Source organism: Anguilla rostrata, chromosome 5, assembly GCF_018555375.3.
Source record: "Anguilla rostrata isolate EN2019 chromosome 5, ASM1855537v3, whole genome shotgun sequence".
In the NCBI taxonomy this organism is placed as follows: Eukaryota; Metazoa; Chordata; class Actinopteri; order Anguilliformes; family Anguillidae; genus Anguilla; species Anguilla rostrata.
The window spans coordinates 16,641,219-16,667,477 of NC_057937.1; the positions used below are offsets into that span (position 1 = coordinate 16,641,219).

Consider the following 26,259-nt stretch of genomic DNA (forward strand, 5'->3'; position numbering starts at 1 on the left):
TTCTGGCCAACGAACGCTTTAACCTACATCTTATGAAAAAGAAGGTAAGCGGAAGCCATTTTGAGCAGAGATGTAGGTCAACAGCGTCTTAAGTGAAGTGGCAAATGCGAACGGGCGCCCACCAGGTAGAGGAGGTGCTTGTGTTTGTTTTGGTGGTTTTTTGTGTAGTTTTTCAGATCGAGCATCCTGTGTTATGTCTTGCTGTCAGTCAATGAGTTGTGACCCACTCCCCCCCCCCCCCTTTCCTGTTGACCCCAGCCCAGCAGGGCCCACACCCATAAGCGCAAAACAATACCGGGGTGAAGAGTAAGAGAGGGTGGAGGGTGGGAGAGGTTACCGCCTAGCAGCTAACGTACACCGCGCGCTACGTGCTCGCAGCGCTGCGGGGAGCCTCACGAACTGCAGCGAGCGGAGCGGCGGGTGGGGGCACGCTGCGCGTCAGCCAGAGCGGAGACGTAGGCGGCGCTTCCTGTGGCAGTCCCGCTCTGCGTGTGGTTTCATTTTCCCCTCGGGTGCAGGATGTGTGTCTGCGCTCCACCTGCGTCAGCCTGCCTGCGCCGCGCTGCCCCGACGCCCGCTCCTGCACACAGGTTCCCCGCGCCGCCGCCATGGTCTCCGAGAGCCCGGAGGTCTCCTTCGGCCTTCAAGGTAAGGGGCGCCCGCCCTCCGCCCTCGCGCCGGGGTGCCCGTCCCGTCCCCTCCCTCTCCAGGCTTCTGTGCTGAACGGTGGCTCTCTCCTCTCCGCCGGGCTGCGTGACTGCAGACTCTGAAGTCTTGGGCCGCTGCCGGTGCACCGAGCGGAGCTCGAACCCCGTCAGGCAGGGGTCTCAAACTACGGTCCTGGGGGCCACAGTCTGCAGGGTTTCAATCAGCAGCCAATTTAGGCCTTGGAGACAAGATGTCCAGACTCTTTAACCAATCAGTGGCTTAAACGAAGCATTTAAGTTGATGAACGAATCAAAAAACCAGCAGGTGCAGTGGCCCTCCAGGATTTGAGTTTGAGATGCCAGCCTGCCTCAAACTGACGTTGCTCTGGAGGCCATTGCTGCAGAGTTTGCAGCTAAAGACATCACCAGGTTCTTCTGCGTATGCGTGTACATGTTTGCTCTCAGGACTCGTTTGATCTGTTGCGGGGAAAATTGAAGACTCGTCTTCAGACGTCCTCAGTCTTCCTTCTCGCCTTCTTCCTTTGTCTCGCCGTACCGATGCCTGCACCCTCATTAATGTATCCGTACCTCCTTCCTGCTCCATATATACTCTTAAATGTATTTCCTCACAAAGACCATTTAACGAATGTAAATTTGGGTGCTTGTTCCGTGCCCGTTGCAGACAAAGGGTAGCGGGTGCGCCTGAACGCTGCTTGCTTTTGCTCGCCGCCTCTCTGGTGTGCAGCTCGCTTGTGGCTTTGCTCAGGTTCAGGCACGGCTGCAGGTGCAATCGAGTGCACCACTACCGGTGGTAAAAGCAGTGCTACGGCACAGTGAAGCAGTACTGATTTAGAAGGTCGTAACAGTGGTGGAACAATGGCACTCCAGGGTACCTGGTAATACAGCTGAGCACAGCAGTTATCATTGCAGGGAAAGGATACTATACAACAGCAATATAGCAGAATGCAGATGGCCACCATAGAGTGTAGCAGAGATACAGGTAGGTGCATACTGGTACATATTCCAAGGCAAGGCAGTATTATGCCGGCGTATAGGAGGATATCGCAGCATACTGCAATAATGGAACAGGGTGCAACACAGTGCATATTTTAGAGAGTATTGCATAGTATTAATATAGCTTGGTTTAGGATACTGCATAGTGATATAGCAGTGGCATTGCTAATGCAGAAGGGTTCTATGTTGAACAGTAGTTAATTGCTGGGATCTTTTTTTTTTTTTGTCTCTTCATGTATTCTGATGATCCTCCACCAGGTGGCTCTGTGTATGAAGCCACTGCAGCTGAATTTTCAGGAACTAATCAAGTGATTCATTGTGCAAACTATTCTGGCAATGAATAACATCACACTGCTCCTTAATTAGGAGAAAGAACCAAAGATTCAATGCACCCTTCGGATAAGCTTTGCATAACTGTCTGTGAGCCCATGAAACAAAACTGACGAAGAAAAACTTTTTGAAGAAAAAAAAACTTTTAAGTAATTCATTGCAGCCCACACCAGCAAGACCTTCATAGAAAGACATCTAATTAATGGCAGAATTGTTTAAACAAAAGGGAGAGTGTGAGAATTGATGGACAAAGGCCTCACAAAGGCTGCCAAAACATGAAACTGGCCGACCGCACACATTTTATTTTTAGCACAGAATTCTGCATGGGGTAATATCACACATTTGATGGTGCATTGAGTTCTTCATAATTAAGCCCCTTTGACACAATGATTCCCAAAATCCAATTTGCACATTTGATCCAGGGGGAGTGGGAAGTTTGGAACTGGAAGACGCACCGTTTGACTCCTAGGGTTTCGTTCCAGGGTTTGAGGTTTGGACTAAGTCCTGGCTTTTCTTGCGTTTGCCCTCAACAAAATCAAAACTTCCATTACCCTTATTTTTTATTTATTGGTTTATCTGAAGATAAAGCGATTTAACTCCCTAAGACCTCGCTAAACCTTAAAAATAGGAATAAAACAACTTTTTTCTGGACAGTAGTTATTTGTCAAAGTAGTTTTTTACTTGCTAAATGTGTAGATGTGACGCCATCTTGTTGCCACGGACATCGTCAGGAAGGGACAACCAGGTACAGTATGTTGCTTCGGGCCCTGGAGGAGAGGGTATAATATAATCTTGTCCGGGACTGAGAATTTCACCCAGCAGCCCTGCTTGTTACACTTGAGAGTCTGCCAAATAGTGTAGACCTGAACCAGTTCAGAAACAGACAGCTGTTTTGCAGCTGTGAAAGAGAGTAGCCCAAGCAACTGTTTGACCAAATTCCAGGTAGAACCACGAGTATGTTTCCCCAGCTAACAAAAAAATTTAAAGATATTCACCTTTTTTTGCTAACTTCTTCGGTTTAACCTCACTAATAATTAGTGTAATTAGGTAGAGAGGTGCCTGACTGGAATTAAAGTCCACAGACACTGCAGCCTTCCACGAGGGTGGTTCAGCTCACTTAGCCTCTGTCAGTGTGCCAGCCTGACCTGACTTAGCCTAATTGTGTGGATCTCATTATGGCAACACTGGGTTTGTGTGAAACAGAATCAGTTGACAGGCACTCTTCCTGAACCCTGAAGCCCTAAGCCCACATGCATTAAGCCAGCGGTAACCAACCCTGTTCTTGGACATCTGCTAGCTTGTTGGTTTTCATTTCAAGCCTAATTTGGCACACCTGACTCTACTAAGTAGCAGCTCAACAAGTTCTCTAGCTGTTGAATAAGGCGTAGTTTGTTAGGGTTGGAATGAAAACCTACGGGATGGTAGAGCTCCAGGAACAGGGTTGGTTAGGGTTGGAATGAAAACCTACGGGATGGTAGAGCTCCAGGAACAGGGTTGGTTAGGGTTGGAATGAAAACCTACGGGATGGTAGAGCTCCAGGAACAGGGTTGGTTAGGGTTGGAATGAAAACCTACGGGATGGTAGAGCTCCAGGAACAGGGTTGGTTAGGGTTGGAATGAAAACCTACGGGATGGTAGAGCTCCAGGAACAGGGTTGGTTAGGGTTGGAATGAAAACCTACGGGATGGTAGAGCTCCAGGAACAGGGTTGGTTACCGCTGCGCTGGTCCATTCTCTGTGACCTGAGACTTAAAGGGATACTTCATTTTCTGGAGTTAAAAAAAATTCAGCTTTACTGTATTCGATTTCGATGTGTTGTTAGGCAGATAGAACGCTCCCCTTATAGCAGTGGTGTCAAACTCATGCCATGGAGGGCCGTGTGTATGCAGGTTTTCATTCCAACCAATTAATGCTGCCTTAATTGAGTCCAATTACTCATTCAGCCATATGCGTTTAACTGCATTGAAGCACAGAATATAAGAAAATTTTTATTTAGACAATGCGGGTCACCATAGATGTCGGGTCACCATTGTGCACAAACCTGCATCCTTAATTCAGCAAATAATTTAACTAATTATATAATCAAAATCTGAGGCTGGAATGAAAACCTGCATACACACGGCCCTCCATGGCATGAGTTTGACACCACTGCCTTATAGTGACCAAACTGAATCCCAAGGGGGCCGCAGTGTCTGCGGGTTTTCGTGTTTTCCTTTCAGTCAGCTGCCAATTAAGGCCTTGAAAACAAGGTGTGTGGATTCCTTAGCCAATCAATGACATAAATGAAACACTTGTACCGAGAACACCCTGAAAACCAGCTGACACTGCGTCCCTCCAGAACCGAAGTTTGACATGAGGTTCACTTCTGCAGAGAGTCCAGCTCCTACACACAACAAAGGATGAGTCTGAACTGAGGGGCTAATACATGATTGGTTTTACTAATGATATGCATGATTCTAAATCTGATTGGTAAATGGCTAATACATAAGCATGTAGCAAATTCAACGAAGTAAAAAGTTGGCTATGTCTAACACATATTGTGAATACTGAGTAAACACACAATGACCTCTAACCTTATCCAATATTCTCTAGGTCTGCATTGACATGCTCTAAATCAGGAACCAACATTTAGCTTTTATCCAACATATGGTCTGGGGAACATGGTGTCAGACACGGCAAGGAGGGTTTGGGGGCGGGGGCGGGGGAGAGAGAGAAAGAGAAAGACACACTCACACATGTACGCATCTCCTGTCACACAATCTTCTTGTTGCCCTTGAGAAGCTCAGTGCCTGGCAAGTCAGAGGTCCCAGTGAAAGGCCTGTGAATTTAATGCAGTACAAATACAGTCCTCAAAATGAAGAATCTCTACGTTCAGCGTGAATGTGAAAGCTACACTTAATGTAACTCCAAAGCATCTTGCACAATGATGTTATGCCCCTGGATATTGTCCATGTGTATATTACCTGATTTTAATTTTTTTTAAAATTTGAATTCAATCTTACTTTCTGTTGGATCTATTTCTTATTAGCACATGTAACCTGTGACCTCTGCACTCAAGGAAAGAAGTACCAGCACAATATGAAAACTGATATTCATATTTATAATAGTCATTGATGGCTATAAAAGGAATGTGTTCATATAACTGCCTCTGGAAACATAATGTCAGTATACAAGCTGCATTGAAGATACTTGATGTGCATTTCTACACTTCAAACCAGAAAAGAAGAGGATGCTAGCTGCGCTAAGATGAATGTCAATAGTTAGTGCAGGTGCATTTTTACTGCAGGTGTAGTAAAAATAGGAACTATAAAAAATAGAAGATCTGTGATATTCAAGCAGACAAAATAGTAGTTTAAATACTACAAACTGTGCCCACAAAGGTGGAGAAATAATATTGCTTAAGAAAGGATTGATACAATGTTCAATGCTTTCATCAGTGCCTACTCTAATTCACTTAACCCCTGTACCAGCCACTATAAAGACAACAGGTTGCCAGAAACATCTTTAAGTACCTAAACCTCCAGAAAGTGAACAATCCCATTAAAAGAAAGGGAAAGTTTCTCTCTCTCTGTCCCTGTTCATCAGTATCTTTGTAGGCTCTGTATTCATATCTGTTGCTTATGGTCTGTGTGTTTGTTCACCTCCACCCCTGTGCCTGCCTGCCTGCCCGTTGCTGTCCGTCTGCGTGTCTGCGCATCTGATCCCCTTGCGTCTGCGCGCGTCGTCTGCTCTCTTTCCAGATGCCATCGCCCAGCTGCTGAAGCCCCACAAGGTTTGGTTCATGGTGCAGGTCCAGCTCAACCAGTCCAAGACCCGGGCGGAGAGCAGGGTTCTGGTGAGTGTCGCGGAGAGCGAACGTTCTCCCAGGAACAAACCCTGGATGTGCAAAGGCTAAACCAATGCATCACATCATCCTGTTACGTGCAATACTGAGTGGAGCAGTCTCAGGCCCTGTTTAGTACTGAGCACTTGCCGGGAAAATCTGAACAATGTCATTGTGGGTACATCACTAACCTTCCCAGCCTGTGCCTGTTGTAGCGTTGTAGCAACCTTGGGCATTTAGTTGGTGTTGTTCGAGCATTCTCCTACACCCTTTAAGGCAACCATTTATCCTTTAAGATCACAATTATATGATTAGAATGTTCTCAACTGAACATTCTAATGATGATGTAACAATCAGTGTTGATAATTGAAAGCAATGGAGTTCTAGAATACTGATTTTTCAGAAGAAGAAAAAAACATTCCAAAAAGCCTCCTTTGTCAAGGGTTAAATCAAATGAGCTAAATCTAATTCAAATGAGCACCAGATACCGCAGACAAGCCTCAGATGGAGTGGTCACATTTTTTTTTAGAAATATCCTGCAGGCCTCTAAGATGTCCCTGCTATTTACCGGAGCGAAAATGTACCTTTCATCCTTGCCTGCTGGTTGAGCTGCAGTTACCACTTTTGGCCACTGGGTGAAGCTATTTGAACACCAGGAGGTTCCTTCCCAGTTAGAATGGTGTATCATCCTGCCCCTCCTTTGCAACATACAAAACTGGCAGTATTCATCATAACCATTAATATTCAAAATTGTGTGGGTTTATCCTTTCTTTGCTTGAATGGATAAGGTTTTTATTCTTGCTTTAATGTTTACACACACGTATACAAACTGCATTGTGGAATGATAGCTGATGTTATTTCCATTTTGTTTGGCTACAGGTCATGACTATGTGGAGAGCCTATATGTTCCATTGCAAGCAGCCAGTCAAGGTAAATCGGAAGGCACTGTCTGTTTCATATGAACTATGACATGCCACTCTGTCGCACTACCACTCTACGAAAGAAGTATGCAGTATTGAGTGTATGTATGTGTGTCTTCACGTGTTTATCAGAATATGTAACCTATACTTCTTTACACCAAAAAACGAGTCCAGGTTAAATTTCCCCACTCCTTAGTCTGACACCAAAATATTTTGGGAAGGGTGTGCGTTCAGGATCAGTCGGTGTATGGAGCTGGAATCTGCGTTCTTCGCATATATCTGAATGTGTGTGTACAGGTGTGTCGTGGTATTGGACGATATCGTGAGTGATGTGTTGACACGGTGAGTTGACACAGAAACCTCCAGCCACATTATGACTCGTGATCCTCCACGGAAAGATTTGGAGCGCCTTAGAGAAATGCATTTTGTCACAGATTACTGAATACCTCATGGAAATCACCTGTAAACTGCTATCGAAAGGCATGGGTTAATTTGCAGCTAGTTCAGAGGTATCATTCAAATAAACAGGCTAAGCTGTTTTACACATAAAATGCATACCTGCAAACACATTCACACATTTTAAATACTGCCCACTCCTATTGACGGGGCACTGCTAGGTTGGTAGTGACGGGTCGGTCCTGAGACCGGTTTGGGCACATGAGCCAGCACTGATTGTTTGTTGGCATGTCACATACAGACAGATGGGGCAATGACAGAGCCGACAAAAAGGATTGTGGGTATCCTGGCGAGGTTTACGTTGCAGCTGCTGCCAGCCAGTGAGAGAACAAATTTTCAAACAAACAAGAATATCGCTTAAAACCCCATATCACGGTTGCAATTGAAACCCTGCAGCAGAGCTGCCCAACCCTGTTCCTGGATATCTACTGGCTGTATGTTTCCACTCCAACCCTAATTTGACACACCTGATTCTGCTATTTAGCAGGTTTCATGAGCTCTCTAGCTGTCGAATGCAGTGTGCTTTATTAGGTTTGGAGTGAAAACTACAGAACGATAGATCTCCAGGAACAGGGTTGGGAAGGCCTGCCCTACGGCAAGACCCTCTGCTGTGTACAGCTCCCCCTTGTGAGTGAAAAATGCAATACAGACCGTCCAGACCCTCCGCCATCCCCCCTGAACTTCTGATTGTGTATTCTTACCTGAAATATTTAATTGATTTTCTGGTTGACCCACTGAGATTTTGTTTTTGAAATCGGTGACCGTTGAACTGAAGGAGCTGGGTGGGTTGGGTGGTTTCGGGCGGGTGGGGGGGTGGGGGCAGGGGGGGGCAGGGTGAGCTGCAGAGCATTCAGGTCTTTCAGGAGTTTCAGGGGGAGGGTAGATTTTTGTTAAATAGTGACTCAGCAAACACTCTGAGGCTCAGCGCTAGGTCTGGTATTACCTTTCAGAGCTCAGAGAGGGGAGGGAGTGGGTGAGAGAGCATAGTGTCTGAAAGATAGCCCAGTTTGTAGCCGCATGTCATTGCCCCAGTGACAATGAATAGGTAGCACCATCTGAAAATAAAATTATTATTATTGTTATTATTATTATTATTATTATTATTAGTAGTAGTAGTAGTAGTAGTAGTGAGTGTTATTGCTCTTCTTTCTTTGCTGTTAATTTGTGCTGTTTTCAAAAAGATGTGACAATTTAGCAATGTTTTTTGTCATGCTAATGAAGGGACTTGGATTTGGATTTGGTAGAATTAGGAAGAGACAGGGAGTGGAAGGGAGTGGAGACTGTTAGGGGTGAGGGGAATGCTAATCTGAGCATGTCTGAAAGCACTCTTCATTTTCTCATTTTCTAAATGAGGCGCATGGTGCTACAGTGTTACAGTACATATATCATCATTATGGGATAACTGCTGTAGGTGTTGACTTTGTTGTTATGCCAGAAATAAGGATGGAGAGAGAGAGAGAGAGAGAGAGAGAGAGAGAGAGAGAGAGAAGAGAGAGAGAGAGAGAGAGAAAGAAGAGAGAGAGAAGAGAGAAGAGAGAGAGAGAGAAGAAGGAGAGAGAGAGAGAGAAGAGAGGGGGGAGGAAGAGGAGAGAGAGAGAGAGAGAGAGAGAGAGAGAGATTATGTTAGCAGGACCAACAGCCCCAATCGCAGCACAGTTCATGTTTGCCTATCATATCCTGAGGGCTTCTGAGTGACCACCCACACCAAACATGTAAAAATGTTTTTATTTGTTGATTTATTATTATTATTATTATTATTATGGTTATTATTGTAATATTCAGATTTAGTTCATTGATGGATGTATGCTTTGGCATTAATTACATTTTATTGAGAGAGAGAAGGGGGAGTTAAAGTGACAGTTGGTTACGCTCTTCTCTGATATTATGTGGTTAAAAGGGAATACAGTTTAATTCACTGCTAAAACACTGAAGACACACGCATTCACAACAGAAATACAGTAGTAACAGTTTTTGTTTGTTATAAATAAACCTTCAGGTGGGAATTTGTCAGAAAAAAGTTTTTTTTTTAAGTGTCTCTTATGTAAAGGTCCCTTCTGCTGACTCATGTAACAGTAAATGTTACTGTGTGGCCAGTCGTTCCACTGGAAAGAGCCTGTGGTCCATAAAACCAAATGTAGTGTTGTGTTGGTGTGTGCGTGCATGGTCACTGTTTTTTTTATTTCTGGTTTTTGTCTAAACGCTTCTGCCGCCCATGACTACACACCTCTTCTCTTCCTTCCTTCCACTCTTCTATGCCCCCCCCCCCCACCCCGAACCTGTCGTCTACTTTTTCCCTTTACTTTTTATACTTTTTCCTCTTGGCCCTGGTCTCTGCCCCCTTTCTGTCTCTCTCACCTCTCTCTCCCCCAGTCTGTCTGTTTCTTTCTACCACCTCTCTCTCCCCCCTCTCTCTCACTCCCTCTCTCTCCCCCTGCTCTCATTTACCGTTGTGAGTCACCATGCCTGCTCAGTGTGCGAGAGCGTGTGTGCACTGCAGTGATAACCTCAGTTCCATCGTGTCCTCTGCCTGCAGGTGGAAAGCTCTTTCAGTTACTTGGAGATATATGCCATCATCATCGGGAATCTTGAGCAGGTAAACTAAAGCCTCAACTTCAGTTAGCTTTAACCGAACTAAGAGAAGCCACACTTTACACCACACCCTACACAGCCAAACGTTTATTTTTAAATCAATTCTGACAGAGCACATTTTACTAGAGCAGGGTACATTTGGTCCCTCTTGGACTCAAGTAAATTGTTAAATTGACATTAACGCTGAGCATTTTACAGTGTGCTAATCTTAATCAAGTAAACCAAAGACTGTCTACTAACTTTAACTGCATGAGGTTAAGCTACATCCTCACTTTGTGTTTCAGTTAAGTTTGTCCCTTTCCACTGTTCTTGCATTGTCACGGACATATTCTAAATGAGTCCACTTAGTGCTGAGAACAGTGAGCTCTGTAGGGTTTGGACTCTTTTAAAAATGATTTTAAGCTCCCAGATCAGAGACACTGACCGCACCGTGGCTTGCTGTGGTTGCTTCGGATTCCATCCGCGTCTGAACCAAACTGTTGTAGCTCCTCAGAGTGACAGCGGAGTTCAGGCAGCCAGTAAATCTGCCGGGCCGTGGCCCCGCTGGACCGGAGCGAGAGTCTGCGTGTCGTTACAGATAGCCGGTGGCTGGGTTGTCACGGACGGTTGCCAGTTGTCGGTTTTTAGGCCACCGGTCAGAGATAGAGGCTGACCCCTACTAGTCATCCAGACAGGGGAGGTAGACCTTGAGGGGTGCGGGGGGATGTAGGGGGGTGGGCTCAATCTCAGCCAGCCAGTGACAAGCGGAGTGGCCTATCTGCACTGAAAAACATCACCTGATAATATGCAATCCGGAGACACTACACGATGACAGGAAGTGCATTAATAAAGTATAGTTGCTGTGATATTCTTTTATACCACTGCCTTTGCAATGGCTTGGAAGGAACTATGGAGTTCTTAAGTGTATTATCTTGCCTGAATCGTGCTCATGGCATGGCGTTCTTTCTTAATTGCCAGTGAGAATTTTCTGTCTCTTGATTGATGAACAGCTCAGCTCTGAATAAACATGTCAGTGATCACAGTGATGGTGTTGAGGTTGAGGATAGAGACCGTAATATCCCTGTGTGGTCTAATATGGAAAGTTTTAGAAGCTGTGTGTGTGTGCGTGTGCATGTGCGTGTGCATGCATATGTGTGTGTGTGTGTGTGTGTGTGTGTGTGTATGAGGTGGTTCAAGCTGTTGGTGCACTCACTTTGTTGGACTAGTGACTTTGACTTTAGTTTGAAACAAACTGCTTTGTGCCATAGGATTGGTCTGGTGGTTGCATGCAAAATGTGCTATGTGTGAGTTAATTGGGCAGACAGGTCTTGAAACTTTGGGTCAGAGTGAAAGCACCCTGTGTAATTCTGCCAGCTGACAGGGAGAACATTGTATTCTGCGCAAGCTGGACATGTAAATTAATGGCAGGGAGTGTATTCCTTTCCCTTTCCCGCAACTGATTTTCTCACCAATGAAAATATATTTTTTTTTGTGTGAGAGACTTCCTTATAACAGTTCCTCATCAGTTATTAGCCAGTTGACTAAAGACTGATGGGAAGAAGTTCGAATTTGGTAAGCTTGGACATAAATAATCCACTGCTTTAATATTTTTTGATTTTCAAAACTGTTTCTTTGAGTTTCTGTTCTTTAAGTTTTGAGTATGTAATGCTTCAACATTTGACGTGACTCTGACTAGTACTGAGTTTGTATGTGTTTGTGTGTATGTGTGTATGTGTGCGTGCATGTGTAGTACTGTTATATCAAATAACTATGTTCATTGAGAAATTTTGATGGGTCTCTTGACCCTTTTTATTTTATTATCTTACACATATAAAATGTCTGAACACAGTATACATATAAGAGGATTATACAAAGCAATATAATAAATTTAAAATATAGAAAAGCGAGTGCACATGAACAAACATAAATACAACATATATACAATAAAACTAAGACAGTTAAATTACTCCAAGCAATTGCATGCACCTTGTCAATGATCAAATTAGCCACCAAGGCCTTAAACTAACATGCCCTTTTTAATGAAGCGCCTGGCTCTCAGATTGCATCACTGGCACCCCATTCTTATGAGTGACATTTGACAACATCTGGCTGTTTAGCAACTGGAATAAAGACAGTGACAACAAGCCTCTTAAATGACATGACAGAAATCTTGTGCTTGTTTTCTTTCTGTCACTTTTGTGATATAACATGGCTGTACTTACTGTTGGTGAAAACAGTGAACCCAGGTACTAAATCCACTACTGCCTGTGGATGTAAAAAAAAATCCACAGGTGAGGTTAACTAGATCCTGGCCTTTAATGGCTTGTGGAACCACTGATTACCAGACCGTTGGTTAACATTTTTAATGTTACACTTGATACTGGATGTATCCTGACCATATGGAAAGCTGCCCATATTTTACCATTGTGTAGAGGGGGGTGATGCTAGTGATGTAAAAAATGACTGTCTGATTTCAAAATTGTCCAGCCCGGCAAAGATTCTGGAAGCTTTATGAACCACTAATAATATGCTGAATCCATATCAATCTGGTTTTAGACCTGGACACAGCACCATCACTGCTGCATCACTTGTAATCAATGACATAGTGAGAGCACTCATCAGGAAACTGTACTGCATTGCCTTGTTTATCGACTTATCTAAAGCGATCGATAAAGTCAACTATCAAATCTAATGAAATAGATCAGACGCTATCTTGACGACATTGCAGGTAATTGGTTCCACAATTACTTATCAGGCAGATTGCAAGCCGTAGTGGGGGACAGAACACAAACAGCATTTCTGGATATAAACAAAGGTGTACCACAGGGCTCCATACTTGGACTTTTGCTATTTATAAGTTATATAAATGAAATTGCTAGCAAACCTTAAATTGGTTTCAAATGCTGGGAAAGGCACTTTCTCAAAGGCACTGAACTCAGAATCAGTCAGGCTACATTTATCCACATTAAGCGGTGATCAAATTGAGCGGGTCTCACACTATAAATACTTCAGCATTTCGATCGATGAAATGTTCTCTTTTAAATGCATATTGCGAATATAACGAACAAAAGAGCTTAAAGTCAAAATTGGATTCCTATACAGAAACAAGCCTTGCCTCACAATTTGAAACCGCAAAATGATTGCAAGCTACAATCTTAGCATGTAGCATCTTGACCATGGATGTATTTTATATGCATGCCACAGCCACAGTCCTAAAACCCCTGAACGCGGTCTGTCATAGTGCATTACATTTAATTACGGGTGATGGGTTTCCTACTCATCACTGCCTTCTTTACCATACAGGCAATCATGGCAATCGCTTGCTCTAAGGAGAAAGCAGTACAGCGTTTCATTTATATACAAAGCCCTCCACGCAATTCCCCCTTTTTATCTTACCACACCTTTATTCTTTGGAAACTCAAACAATTGCACAAGATTTCACGAGTGGATTATGCTAGAAACACCATGGTTCACAACTGAACTAGGAAGAACTTATTTTAAAGTATATGCACCACACATGTGCAATAAATTTCAGGAATTCCTTAAACTAGACGAAATGGTGTCCTTTAGGTTACCCCTTTCCACACTGCTGGCGGTGCTATATGTGAGTCATTGTAACTCATCGGGGAAGTTACAAGTTGACTATTTTTGGCAGCTGGTTTGAATATACATCACATTTACTATGGAATAGAGTGGGTTACCCGTAGTTGTTCCATTAATGTTGTCAAAGGGTATCGTCTATGTTGAGAGATGCGGGAATCAAAACAGGAAGTAGTTTCTGCTGATATTATCAGTGGAAATGAACCTCACAGGAAACGACCAGTGACCTGAATAAATGCTGACCTGAACCTCCAATTGTTTTTCTGTCTTTCTATCAGTTTCGCACCCCCAGTTTAATCAAATTAATTTTGAAATACAAAATTGGAAAGCCGCTGTTTTATGGTTCAACACATAGACATCAATAATACATTTGGAATAAAAGCTATTTACATTGGCACTAAAAAGTTTTCAATAAAATCACCTGGTTTCATCTACTCTTTTTGACAGGCAGTGTCTGTATTGTGCTGCTAATTTTCCTCATAATGTATCAAATCAAATCAATTATATTTGTAGAGTGCTTTTTACAGAAAGCTGTCATGAAGACGCTTTACAGAGTAGCACAAAAATGAGCAAAAACCAGGCCTGAACCCCCACATAGCAAGCACTTAAGGTGAAACTCCCAGTGGGGAGAAAAACAGTGCCGATGTAGGACTGGGTATTTAGGAAAAGCCTTGTTTATGTTTACCAGCGCAGATCTACCTTTGCTTATGTATATCATTCGCAAGTCGAAAGTAGATGGAGCTCTGTGTGAGCAGTGTGAGTGCAGCCTGTCTTCTCTGAGTAGCCTTCTCTGCAATTGACATCCGGTCTTGTGGTCAGGCTGGGCTCACCGAGCCTGTAGTTTGTCAGTATGTATCGAGGTGTCATGTTTTTCCACTGTTGTCAGGAAATATGCCCCACACTCTATTCTCCTTTTTAGTGTGTAATAGCTCAGCCCTCGTCCTTTAGTGTTGCATCTTAATTTGGGTTTCCTTTGTAGGACAGGGGATTTCATGCTTTCTCTTTCAGTTTGTTCAATGCCGTTATCTATTGAAGCATCGGTTTTTTGTCTACCAGTTGATTTTCACACCTGAGGGAGTATGTGTCCTGGCTTCCTGTTTTGATAATCATTGTATTTATGACCATATCTGACAGTATTTCTCAAGGATAGTTTGGCAAAGTTGTTGTTCATGGACAACAGCAGAATTTGTATTATCTGCGCGTAGTACCAGGTCTGTAGATTTATTCAAAACCATGAAAGAATTGTTTGCCTACATAGGAAAGTTTTGGGCTCAAGCTGTAGGCCTATATCATCCTATACCTCTGAGTAAAGAAATTTGTTCTCTTTCCAGTTTTAATTCCTTAACTTCTTTCTTGTATAAAGATATCAAGCACTTTACCCCCATATACCAGTATTCTATCCATCTTGAGACACACCAGCATCGCACAAGCTTGCAGTCAGCTGCATAGCCAGTGTAAGCGTCTACAGTGATTACGCAGCTGGTGCAGGCAGGCAACAGGTGCCCGATCAATCAGAGGTGACATTACTAATGTAGCCAATACCCTCTCTCCTTATGTGGTGCTGTGACCAATAGTACGCCACCCTTTGAGGTTCCCGCATGTAGTCAATACCGGCATAGTTAGGACAGTTGGCTGTATCACTTCATTGAGAATGTGATTCAGCTTAAGGTATCACTCGCCAGACCTCTTGTGAAATGCTTTGAAAGAAAATCAATTTCGGTTATAGGGAAGATGCCGTTCTCAGTAGGGAAATCACAGAGTCTGAGTTTCGCGGTTCTATTCACGACATTCCCCAGCCTTGGCAGTTGTTGGGTTCTATTACCTGCTCTCTTGAAAGGATTAGACGTTGTGAGATCCTCACTTCAGATGTGAGGAGGCGGTGCAGAGATAATCAGATTTAAAAGTTTTTTTTTTTTCGCAGCAGCTTGTGGTAGTTTTGCGTTTCAGCATCTTGCTGGAGAGGCAGTCTGGTCTTTGAGCACTTATTTAAGCATCTGTCTCTGTCTTTTTATCTCTTTTTTCCCCCAAAATTCACATCTGCTCTTTTGTGGCAATCACAAAATGAAGTATTGCCAAAGCAATAAAGCGGCACATATAAACGTTATTTTCAATGCATAGCAGTTTTAAAAAATAAAAGACAAAGGTGTGTTGTTCCAGAATGTCTGCCTCTCTCATTTCTTTTTACACGTGTCTCCATGACAAACGCTTTCATGTCTCAGTTCTATTTCCCTGCTTTCTCAGGCTTTGGAATAGAAGCTTTTTTTCCTCTTCTGTAAGACACCCTTTTAGTGACCCCAAAGGTTAATGAAGTTGACTTTTTTCTTTGGTTGTGTGTTTCTATGTGGCTCTGCTAGGGTCTATTCATTTGAAATTCTGTCTGTGCTTCTATGTCTGTGTGTGTTTGTGCGTGTGGCTGCATATGTGCATTCATTTGTGTGTCTGTGCATCTATGTGTGTGTGTGTGTGTTTGACTATGTGTATGTGTATGCATCTACATGCACGTGTTTGTTTGTGTGTCAGGTGGTGATTGAGACGGATAGACAGACGTACTGTCTCAGCCTGATGTCGGTGGAGGACCTTGAGGCTGTAATCAGTCATGTGACTGCTTCACTCAAGAAGATCTTTCCTGATTCGTCCCCAGGGTGAGTACCTCGCCCCAGACCCAGTCTCTGCCAGTTTCTCCCACACCTTTTCCACCATAACTTATAAAATGCCATAATGCACTGCTGCCATTCCAGAATACTTACAGAGACGGACCGTTGCTCACCATAATGCTGAAAGGAGCTCACTGGTTTCACCAGAATATCAACACACTTACTCCTTTGTTTTCTTTTTAGGCTTATGTGCATAAATGATAAAAGCAAGAATGATAAAAGCAAGAATCACTAAATATTAATATTTGTTTGTTAAGGGGGTGCATTTATTATTTACTTGCCAAGGAAATAGTAAAATAATATAAATATAAAATCAATAATTAAAAAAAAAATATGTTTCAGTGGCCAAATATGGTGCATTCATTAGGCTGTAGAATTTACACCCAGAATGCTGTGGTTTTGACTCTCTAGAGGAGGCATTCCCCAGCCTTGTACCCTGCACACCATGCACCATGGTGCGAGAGGAGTACCCTCTGGTTAATAAAAGCCCCTCCATGCTGCCCGACATCACTTCCTGCCAAAGAGCCTATGTCTAGAGGCGGGGGGGGGGGGTTACCTGCTGTTTCGGAACAGAGGTGTCAAAGGCAGTCTCCGCTCAAAGATGCAATTTTCCCTCCCCCCCGTAATGTTCCTATTTGCATGTGGATGGAGTGTGCGCCTGTCTCACGGGCTCCCCCCTCTACGGTTTGTCTGCGTTGTGATGTCAACACAACAGACACATACGCGCACGCACACACGCGCGCACGCGCACACACACACAAACTCCGGCTGACCTTTAGAAAGCGATTCTGGTTTTGGCTGTGAGGCTGCAGGGCGCGAAGCCATGCTGAACGAGTCGCACCTTTAGCTCCTTCCGTCCGTCGGGGGCGCGTATGCCGAGAAAAACGCACGGCTTCTATAAATACTTTTAACAAAAGAGGTCCGGGAGAAAATATTTTTATGTTTTCCCTCTCGTAATACTGTACTTGAAGGCAGCTGGAGCGGTTGGCTGGCTGCTCTGGTGGTGAAGGGAGAAGCTATTTTAAAACTGCGGCTGACAAATGTGTTGCCAAGATTAGCCTCCGCTCCCTGTCGCTTGCGCGGGTTTAATAGCTACGGCTCAGACCCGATTCATTCAGACCCGAAGACATTCAGCGTAGCCAATCGAGGGCCATTGAACAGGAAGACCACGTGTTCTGCGTGCACGCCTTTGCGTCTTGTGTTTACTCTAGAAATTGCTCGTTGACAAACAACGTCCAGATTTCTCACCAACCTGGAGTGTTTTGTTTCCCCCCCCCCCAATAGCTTCCTGGCTGAGTCAGTCCCTGCATCTTTCCTTGGTGACAAAGAATTATCGGCCGCTGCTCAGAAAAGACTCACCCCTCTGAAATTACTGACAGCATTCTTGTGCACGCATAACAATCGCTATGAAAGAATACAGCCTTTCCAGCCATTCTAATACCCCAGCTGTTCCAGTCAGGCTGTGACATTGGGTACAAGAAAGAGAAGAGACGGATCTGCCCAGGAAGGGCACCAAAGATTCTCTTGACTAACGTGATGGTCAGCTCTGTATTCTTTACATTGAAAGTTCTTTCTTTGCTATTGATGGAGAAGAAATTTGACCAATCTGAGAAAATCCTCTATCCACAAACGCAATGGATGTCCTTTCCCTAGATAATGCCTGTTCATAGATATAGAGGAAGTACAGAGGATGGAAGAGCTGTCCATCTGGTTATTGTACTGTGGCTGGCGTTGACGGTGCAACATATTGGCAGTGGTTGGAGTGAAGTCTCCCCCTTCAAGGCGAAGTGCTTTGAAAGTGTGAAAGGCTCAATAACAAACACAATTCATTGTCAAAAATATGCATATTATTATGCACATTTTACATTATTACAGTTGTACTACATTGTAGTACTATTTTCTGTTCTCTGAGCAAAAAGCATAAGATAGCTGTGTAGCGTGGGGTTTGAGGAAGGGCAATCGATAAAGGTTGTTGATGGATGTCACCAATAGGGGGCACTGTCCTCTTTCTGCACTATATCTCATTAACCAGGCAGGCTGCACCCTCTTTGCAAATAGGCTGGAGAACACAGAGATGGCACTCTTCGTGCCACAATAAAAGAAGTGCGCTCAGTGAGGCTTTTTCTGCATCACACACTCGCTGTGGCTATGCTGCTTCCAGGGTTATATTTCCATAAGCAAAACCGCGCTTGTAGCGTTGTGACTGTGACTGGGTCCTCTGTTAATGTGTGAACTATAAAGGGGCTGTTATATTACATTCAGGAGATATGTCCTGAGGGCTGCTGACATGACACTAGGTTTCAGTACGTGATTCACCCCACAGTGCAGTATCAAAACCTTACCACGCTGGGGGCCTGCATAAATGGTCAATCCAGTGGTAAACCTCTCCGTGAACAGGGGAGTTTGCGGGCCCATTTTTTGTCTGCTTTCCTTCTGAGCAAGTCCACAAAGCGTTGCTTCATCCCTGTTTTTTCACCTGTGGAGTTACTATGGAAACCGATCTCCTGCGCGTTCTCAGGAAGCTCCTGAAGAAGATCCCGCCCGACCTGCAGGACCGTCTGCGCAGCCTGACGTCCAGCGTGGAGGAGAGTCTCAATGGCACACAGGGACCATGCGGTCAGTCGGGCCATACCACTGTCCTTAGGTGGAGGGGGGTGGGGGATCATTGGGGCCCTACCACTGTCTTTGGATGGATGGGAAGTTAGGGGACAGTAGCACTCACTTGGGTAGGGTGTACTGGGCCCCCCCAGGGGGTCTTTAGGCCCATATCACCGGGGGGCCAAACCACTATCCTGGGTGGAGAGGGAGAGGGAGGCTGATGGTCAGTGAGTCTGCACCACAGTCCTGGGAGGTGGGAGTGAGGAAGTGTAAGTGGGGCAATACCATTGTACTGTGTACGGGTGGAAGTGGGGGGGGGGGGGGGGCGGCAGGTGGCGGCAGTCATGGATGGGGGGTGAACATGACGGGGGGTATATGTTCTGCCATTTAGTCAGCTGTATGACCCTCCTGGATTTGTTCTTGTTGAGATCATTATCTAAAAGCATATGGGCTTCACGGGGCCATTGCAGGAGTCAGTGGGACCGATGTTTGTGTTGATAAGGTCTCTGATTGCTCATGACCCCAGCTCGCTTTGTTTCCTGCAGGAGGTTTCTCAGAGACGTACGCTGCCCTGTGCGACTTTAATGACTTCCCCTGCAGAGAGGAGATCAAGTGGGTCAGTAGTGTCCCTGTGTGACTACATCACATTCTGTTCAGCACATTGTCAATAGTGGCGCCAAGCCTGATTTGATCAGCTGAGATTCTGTTCTTCAGTGTGACAGGTCGCTCTGCTCCCTGCTCCTGTGCATTTGTTTGGCTGTGTTTCTATTACACAGCCAAGGCTTTGGGGAGAAAAAGACGTGTGGTTTTTGTGTAATTAACCAATTTTCTGTCTTTAATATGTTGCTTTCCTTCTCTACTCTCTCACTCCCTCCTTTCTTCTCCCTTTCTCTCTCTCCTATTTTACTCCCTGTCTCCCTCACTCTCTCTTATTTTTTATTCTCTACTTCTTTTTTTATTTCTCGCTCCTATCCTGCTCTCTGTCCTCATCCATCCATTGCCCTGTCTCTCTTCCACTCTATCCTGCTTTCTTTCTCTCCTTCTCTGTCTGTACACTTTTCTCTTTCTCCCTCCCTACCTCTCTCCCCATTTTCTCTCCTTCTGTCAGGATGTGGACAATATTTACCACATTCAAAGCTGCCAGGAATTCAATCTCTTGGATTTCAACCACCTGGACACTAGGTGAGCCACTTGCTGTGCCTTTCTCCCAGGCGTTTCGGAAAAAATATCTTGATACATCAAACATGTTATCTTTGGCCATGGCTTCAGATTTCCCGGATATTGCAAGATAAGATTCATCTGTCCATGTTGATAGTTTTCACGTTCCCAGCCAGCTTCCTAGTCACTTGTGAGATTGCTTTAGCTGTTTTGATCTTCTCAGAGATGCCATCAAGAATTTATAACTCAAGATACCAGCAATAACGTGAACACTTATAACAATGGCCCCACAATATTGTGGAAGTGTAATGGGCTGAGTGGAGGTGACACTGCATACCAGCACTCTGACGGGAAGTGACATCACAATGGAAGCCCCCTCATAGCTCTTGTTGCCTTTGGTGATAATGTGTTGAGTCAGGGACTGATGTCTCCCTCTCCCCTCAGAGATATTTCCTTGGCTGTTGCTGCTCTGTCATTCAACCACTGGTTCACTAAAATCAGCGGCAAGGATTTCCGGCTGGTATGTACCAAAAAATGCAGACGTGCTCTTTCACCTGAAAGTTCTTGGTGCGGTCACAGTCTTGGTGCTTGAGTGTTAAACCACCTGTTCTGGTCTTATTGTGGTCACATGGCTAGAGAGTTTTCACACTTCACACAGACGTATGTGGAGAACTGTGTTTCGAACTGTATCCACTCCTGCTGAGTTGTAATATCGCCCTAGTCAAAACACACAAACAGCATGTTTCTTTGTGGAGGGTGCGGAAAAGAATTTGTAGAATTGAGGTGACGTGGGTTCACATCAGCTCTAGATTAAATAAGTATTTGAAAAACTCTTTTGACCCTCGGAAAAAACCACCTGCTGTTCAATGAAACATGTTACTATCCAACAAGTACAATAATATGATAACACATTCTTCTGAATATCATTGAGACTACATATTTCTTTTAAAATGGTCAGCGGTTTGTCAGAATTTGACTGGTGTCTAAAGGGTTAAAGTATTTAAAATTATTATTTGATCTGGGTCTGGTACACATGGCATTCTATGATAACCCGTTCAAATATAACAAGAAATAAGCTCGCTATCGTCATATTTCAAAGAGTGTCTACCGACTGCATTCTCAGAGCTGGAGTTTCCCCTACCGAGGTGGATGATTACCTGTGTTCAAGGTCGTACAGATAACCTTCACTGGGAGGGCTAGAGAGGTTTGAGTTTGTATTTGTGTGTGCTTGAGATCGAGAGAGAAGGCCCTGTGATTCATTAACCTTGGTTTTGTTACTGCGGCTGGCGGTGTTTTCCGTACTGTGTGAGCACGCTGCGAAAAAGATTTCCTTGTACAAATAACAGTAAATGACCGGCCGGAGGTTCTATCATGGAACTACATTTCTGTGGTGTTTTTATTCTGTTGTGTGGATGTAAATAGATTAGAGTAAAACAGTGAAGCATATTTCGTTATTTTTGTTCATAGAGCGGAGTTAACTAGAATAGTAAATTCTAGGCTTATTCACCAGAAGCAAAGCAGACATCCTGTGAGGAAAAGTTCTCTATTGGCACAATAAAACTAACACAATAAAGAAATGCCTGGAATATGATACAAGCATTCCACTCTATGCGAATAGAAGACATAAATCTGAGCCTTTCAAAAAATGATACAAAATAATTTACAAATAGTCAATAAGAATATAGTCAGCTGACCTCCATTCAGTAAATGAATTTTCAAATTCAGACATATTACACAAGTGATGTTGATGTAATAGTCTCAGTTTTCCATTCCATTTCCCCCATCTTCATTACAAGCAGCACCCAAAATAGATTGCTGGAGTAAAATAATGTGATGGCTTTTGGCAGCGACGAGCCAACCTTTCAGTCTTTGCTTAGTAGTTCTACAGCCTGTTCAACTTCCAGGACACACAGAAATAGCTATAATAGCTTATCAATGCAGTATGCACAAAATTAGAAGTAGTTACAGATGTTAAACGGCTAATGTGGTTCGTCATAGCCGCACTCCTAATTGCACAAATTCTCACAAAACCAGCAATTAAAACCCTTCCCATAAGGCAGTTTAATTTACAGTAACAATATATAATTGGCAAAATCACAGCACTATTTAAAAAGTAACAATGAAGCATATTTTTCCTTCCCATTGATAATTTTCCCACAGTAAAACAGATTGCAGAGTAATGCTATGTGAAAAGCAAACATGGTGCGGTACTGAGTAAACTGCTAGCTTACTGATACCGCACATCTTTACATTGTGGTTCCACGCAGACTCCCCCTTCAGGTTAAGGTGTGCCACTGCAGCATCTTTGGGGAGCTAATAAAATGCCCTGAGTGCAGTCTCACCCAATCACAGCATCCTCAGCAGGGTTGGGCAAGGAGGGTTGTTGTCTGATTTTCATAGAAGATTCTTCTCTTAATTTTTAATTAAGTATTAAGTAAATGACTGGGATAATAATTAATTATGTCATCTGAAATTTCAGCTGTATTAATTGATAATGAAAGTTACAGCTCGTGCTTACTGCGTTCCTATATGTATGAGGTTCCTGTGTTTAATCTAGAAATGAACCGGAATTTGTGTATGCAGTTAATTAGCTGGGTAAGCTCAGATAATTGGTAGCGACGGAAACCTATAGTAGTCATCTCCTATTCCACAACAACCAGTTTTGCCCAAAAGCTAAAGTTATGCCAAAGTGCCTCAAAGTCTAACATGTATTCATGAAGTAATGAAACTTCTGACTTTAGCCGGAATATTTCAGATAGTACCCATTTTAATTTTATTTGTTTGTTTATTTGATGGACAGGATGGCTTAAAGGGTGTTAAATATCCAAAGCACCAGGAGAGACAAGAGTAGAAGTTCAGAGTGCATTTTTAACTGGAACTAGGCCCCAGAAGTCAATACAGCACACACTGCACTCAAGGCTAGACAGCCAGATGACAATAGGACCTGGAAAATGGGCACAAAGGGAGAGGTTGAGTTTAAATCAAAGATGCAAAGATGACAAAGATATGTAATGGATACTCGCAAGTTTGTCAGGTTGTTTGTCAGGAATTAGGCTATGATGTATTCAACCATACAAGTCTTAATATTTTTATTTTGTACATGAATATTCAAGCAAGTACATGGATATTAAGCAACAATGATCTTGAGAGCTAGTTATTCACTAAACAAGTGTGACAGCATTGACAGATTGATCTATTTAATCCAGAAAAGTAACTTCGCGGACAAATGTCATGGGAGAACAGCGCTAGTGTCATGTAGAACAGCGCAAGTATCATGTAAAATTATTTTTCACAAAAATTGATTTATTGTCACATTTGCATTTTCAGCAGAACATTTTTTAACACCCAAGGCATTACTAATCAATTTTTTTTTTTTTTAAATGGGTCTTGTTTGGTCGGAGTCGAATTTATTGCCCATTGATTACCGTTAAAAACGTTACGCTTCTTCCTCTGCATAATTTTGTAGTTGCTGCTGTTCGCACTGGTTCTTCCTCTCTGATGGAGATGACTGTCACTTGGGCAGTCACCCACATCAGGTGGTGGAGGTGGGGAGGGGAGCGGGAATGGGACCAGGGCATACGTCTTGGTGCAGGCTTGTAATGAGGGCCTTTACTGTGATTACCCTGCTTTACTGTGTTGGTCCTGCCTTAGGTTGGGGGGAAGGGGGTGGGGGGGGATTCTTCCATCACTGGCTGAAAGGTCACCACGGGCTCCTTGCCCAGTAATAAATTACATCTCCTACCCGAGCCGGATGTCTGAGTGTGTAATTGCATAAAGCGCTGCTTGTGATTTAATGCTGCGTCAGAAAACTGTGTCTAAACTGTAAATGTAATCGCTGAGTTAAAGAGCCTCTCCTATTCATTTGTGTGTGTGTGTGTGTGAGTGTGTGTGTGTGTGTGTGTGTGTGTGTGTGTGTGTGTGTGTGTCAGTTTATCTCTGAGAAACCCACTGGTGCAGGAACAGAGGGTGGTGTATGTGCGCATAAATGTCTGGGTCTGTCTGTATTTGTCTGTCTGTATGTCTGTATGTCTGTATGTCTGTACAGAGTGCCTGGAGTCCTGCTGGAGTGGATGTGTGTTTGTCTGTCTCTGCAGAACTCTAAGGTTAAGAAACAGGAGTGCCTATGATTATGTACATGTCTGTGTCCATCTGTCTGTCCTCGCAGAGTCCAGAGGTGCAGGAGCAGGTCCTCTACATGATAAACAGATCCCCGAAACTGGAGGACGTGTGCCTGGAGAACAGTGGGCTCAAACCGTGAGTGATCTCACCTGAACACACCTCTGACCCCCAGCAAAGGGAGGCAGTGAGCTCACACACCACAGAAGAAGAAAATGCACCTTTAAACATGACCTGTTTTTTTTATAGCTAGCAGTGCAGTGTTATAGTTATGGAATTTGCAAAGTCACAAAGTTGCAGGGTATTAAACCAGAATTTAACCTGAAGTATATGCTCAGGTCTATGAATATATGCTATGTAAAAAAGCCACTTTTTAAAATGATGGACAAACTTAACAATTAAAAATTCACCACCACTGATTATTTTTAACCTAAGAAGTATCTTTTTGATTATTTCAAAGCGGTCTGTAGCAAATTAAATTTGAACCAATTGTTTCTTTGGAACTCATTAAAGCTAAAATTATTTCATGTGAAGTGAAAGTAGCCCTGTCATGGTAATGATGCATTTGTGTCAAAAAATGATAAAAATAGTGATACTTATGTATATCAAGAGACTTAATGGCTTGTTAATTGTTCAAAAGCAGCTTTTGAAATGAAGGTACTACAAGCTCTCCACCTCTGTAGCTCACCACTGACATCCTGTCTCTGGCAGTGTAACCTGCACACATGCTCTCCCATTGAGGTCATATAAGGGCATGTAGCTGTGGGGCCGTTGAGTGGCTCATCTTGTTAATGCACTGTTCCAGTGGTTGGACGGGCCCCGTGCTCTGGTATCAAATCTGGACTATGCCAGTGCCAACTGTGGGCCGTAGCCCTGCAGTGCTACATACATACTCTAGCATTACCTGGGTACACGCGGGTTTCTGGCAGAGTCCTGGAGATGGCGGCGGCTTTCGTTGCGGACCAATGAACCGGGTTCCCGCAGGTCCACACGCTGAGCTGGACATTAAGTGTCTTCCTCCAACTCCGCTCTATACAAACTTTGGGGTTTAAGAAGTGACAAACGTTATATGCTCTGAAGGAGAGTGCGTGTTTGTCTGCAGTCCTGAATCAACAGCAGTCAAAATGTGTGACTGAGTCTAGAGCAGGGATCTCAAATTTACCCCATCCTGGGGGGCTACACTGTCTGCAGGGCTCTGTTGTTTTTTGTTAATTTAGGCCTCTGTAACAATGGGTGTGGACCCATTAGTCAATCAATGGCTTAAATTATGCATTCTGAAGCATGTCAAAAATCACCAGTTTCTGCGGCCCTGGAGTTTGAGATCCCTGGTTTCGAGTCAGGGAGAAAGAAGAGAGATAGAGATCATTTGGTTATGGTGATCCTGCCCCTCCCTGTAGGGATTTTGCAGTGAAGATGGCCTGTGCCATCCGCGACCACCCCAGTTCTGCACTGCACATCATCAATCTGTCAGCCAATCCGATTGAAGACAAAGGTGTGTATGTGTCCTTTGTGGGTATGTGCTCTATCTATATTACCTGCCTGCTATGACATCACACATGCTGGCTGTGTTACCTACCTCTACTGTGACATCCCTAACATCTCCTGGACATGTTACCTATCCCAACTGTGACATCATTCAGGTGTGTTGGCTGTATTAACTGTCCCCACTGTGACATCACTTAGGTGTTTTGGCTGTATTACCTGTTCCTACTGTGACATCACACAGGTGTGGTGACTATTCTCTGTCCCCACTGTGACATCACTCAGGTGTGCTGGCTGTTGAATGTCTTCTCTGTGACATCACTAAGGTGTGTTGTCTGTTTTACCTGTCCCAGGTGTGATTGCTCTCAGCCATCAGCTTGAGAAGCTACCCAAAGGCCTTACTCAGCTGTGTCTCTCCAGAGTATCCCTCTCCCCCAAAGGTAAGAGCTTTCTCATTCTCCCAGAGATGTTAGAGATGAGATTTACTGAACTGTACCATAGTTAGTCACAGCCTATGATGTATGACCATAGACCAGATGACTGTGAATTCTAAATCTGTGTCCTGCGGAAGAGCTTTTTTTGATTACCTGAATTACAGTGTTAAACACTAACAACATATATCTGGTCTCAAAGACATAAGCCAGTAAACAGAAGGTCTGTGCACCTGTAATTAACTTGAATTACACCATTAACTACATTGTGAAATACACATTCCTACACTTAATGCAATTTTGACTGTACCAGTAATGCATATCTGCACTAGACCTTCACCACTTAGAACAAAGTTATTGAAAAGGTGTCTCTGGATTTTTATGTCTGGGGGGTTTGTTGTAGTGGTCCTTGTGATTAAGTAGTGGTGTGTACTGTTATTTCCTCTTTGCTTTTCCTGCTCTGT

The 26,259-nt window shown here is 43.8% G+C and overlaps 1 protein-coding gene across 1 annotated transcript in view; it reads left to right on the plus strand.

The window, feature by feature from the left end:
* The first annotated feature begins 491 nt into the window (after window positions 1-491).
* The window catches only part of carmil2 (capping protein regulator and myosin 1 linker 2), a 65,450-nt gene continuing 39,682 nt past the window's right edge, over window positions 492-26,259 (plus strand). Inside the window, exons 1-12 of the mRNA XM_064337924.1 lie at window positions 492-648; window positions 5,730-5,824; window positions 6,692-6,742; window positions 9,722-9,781; window positions 15,877-15,998; window positions 18,529-18,626; window positions 19,154-19,224; window positions 19,717-19,790; window positions 20,211-20,286; window positions 23,932-24,020; window positions 25,280-25,374; window positions 25,718-25,804. Coding sequence (XP_064193994.1) covers window positions 609-648; window positions 5,730-5,824; window positions 6,692-6,742; window positions 9,722-9,781; window positions 15,877-15,998; window positions 18,529-18,626; window positions 19,154-19,224; window positions 19,717-19,790; window positions 20,211-20,286; window positions 23,932-24,020; window positions 25,280-25,374; window positions 25,718-25,804 — 958 coding nt within the window. The 5' untranslated portion in view covers window positions 492-608. The remainder of the gene's footprint in view (window positions 649-5,729; window positions 5,825-6,691; window positions 6,743-9,721; window positions 9,782-15,876; window positions 15,999-18,528; window positions 18,627-19,153; window positions 19,225-19,716; window positions 19,791-20,210; window positions 20,287-23,931; window positions 24,021-25,279; window positions 25,375-25,717; window positions 25,805-26,259) is intronic.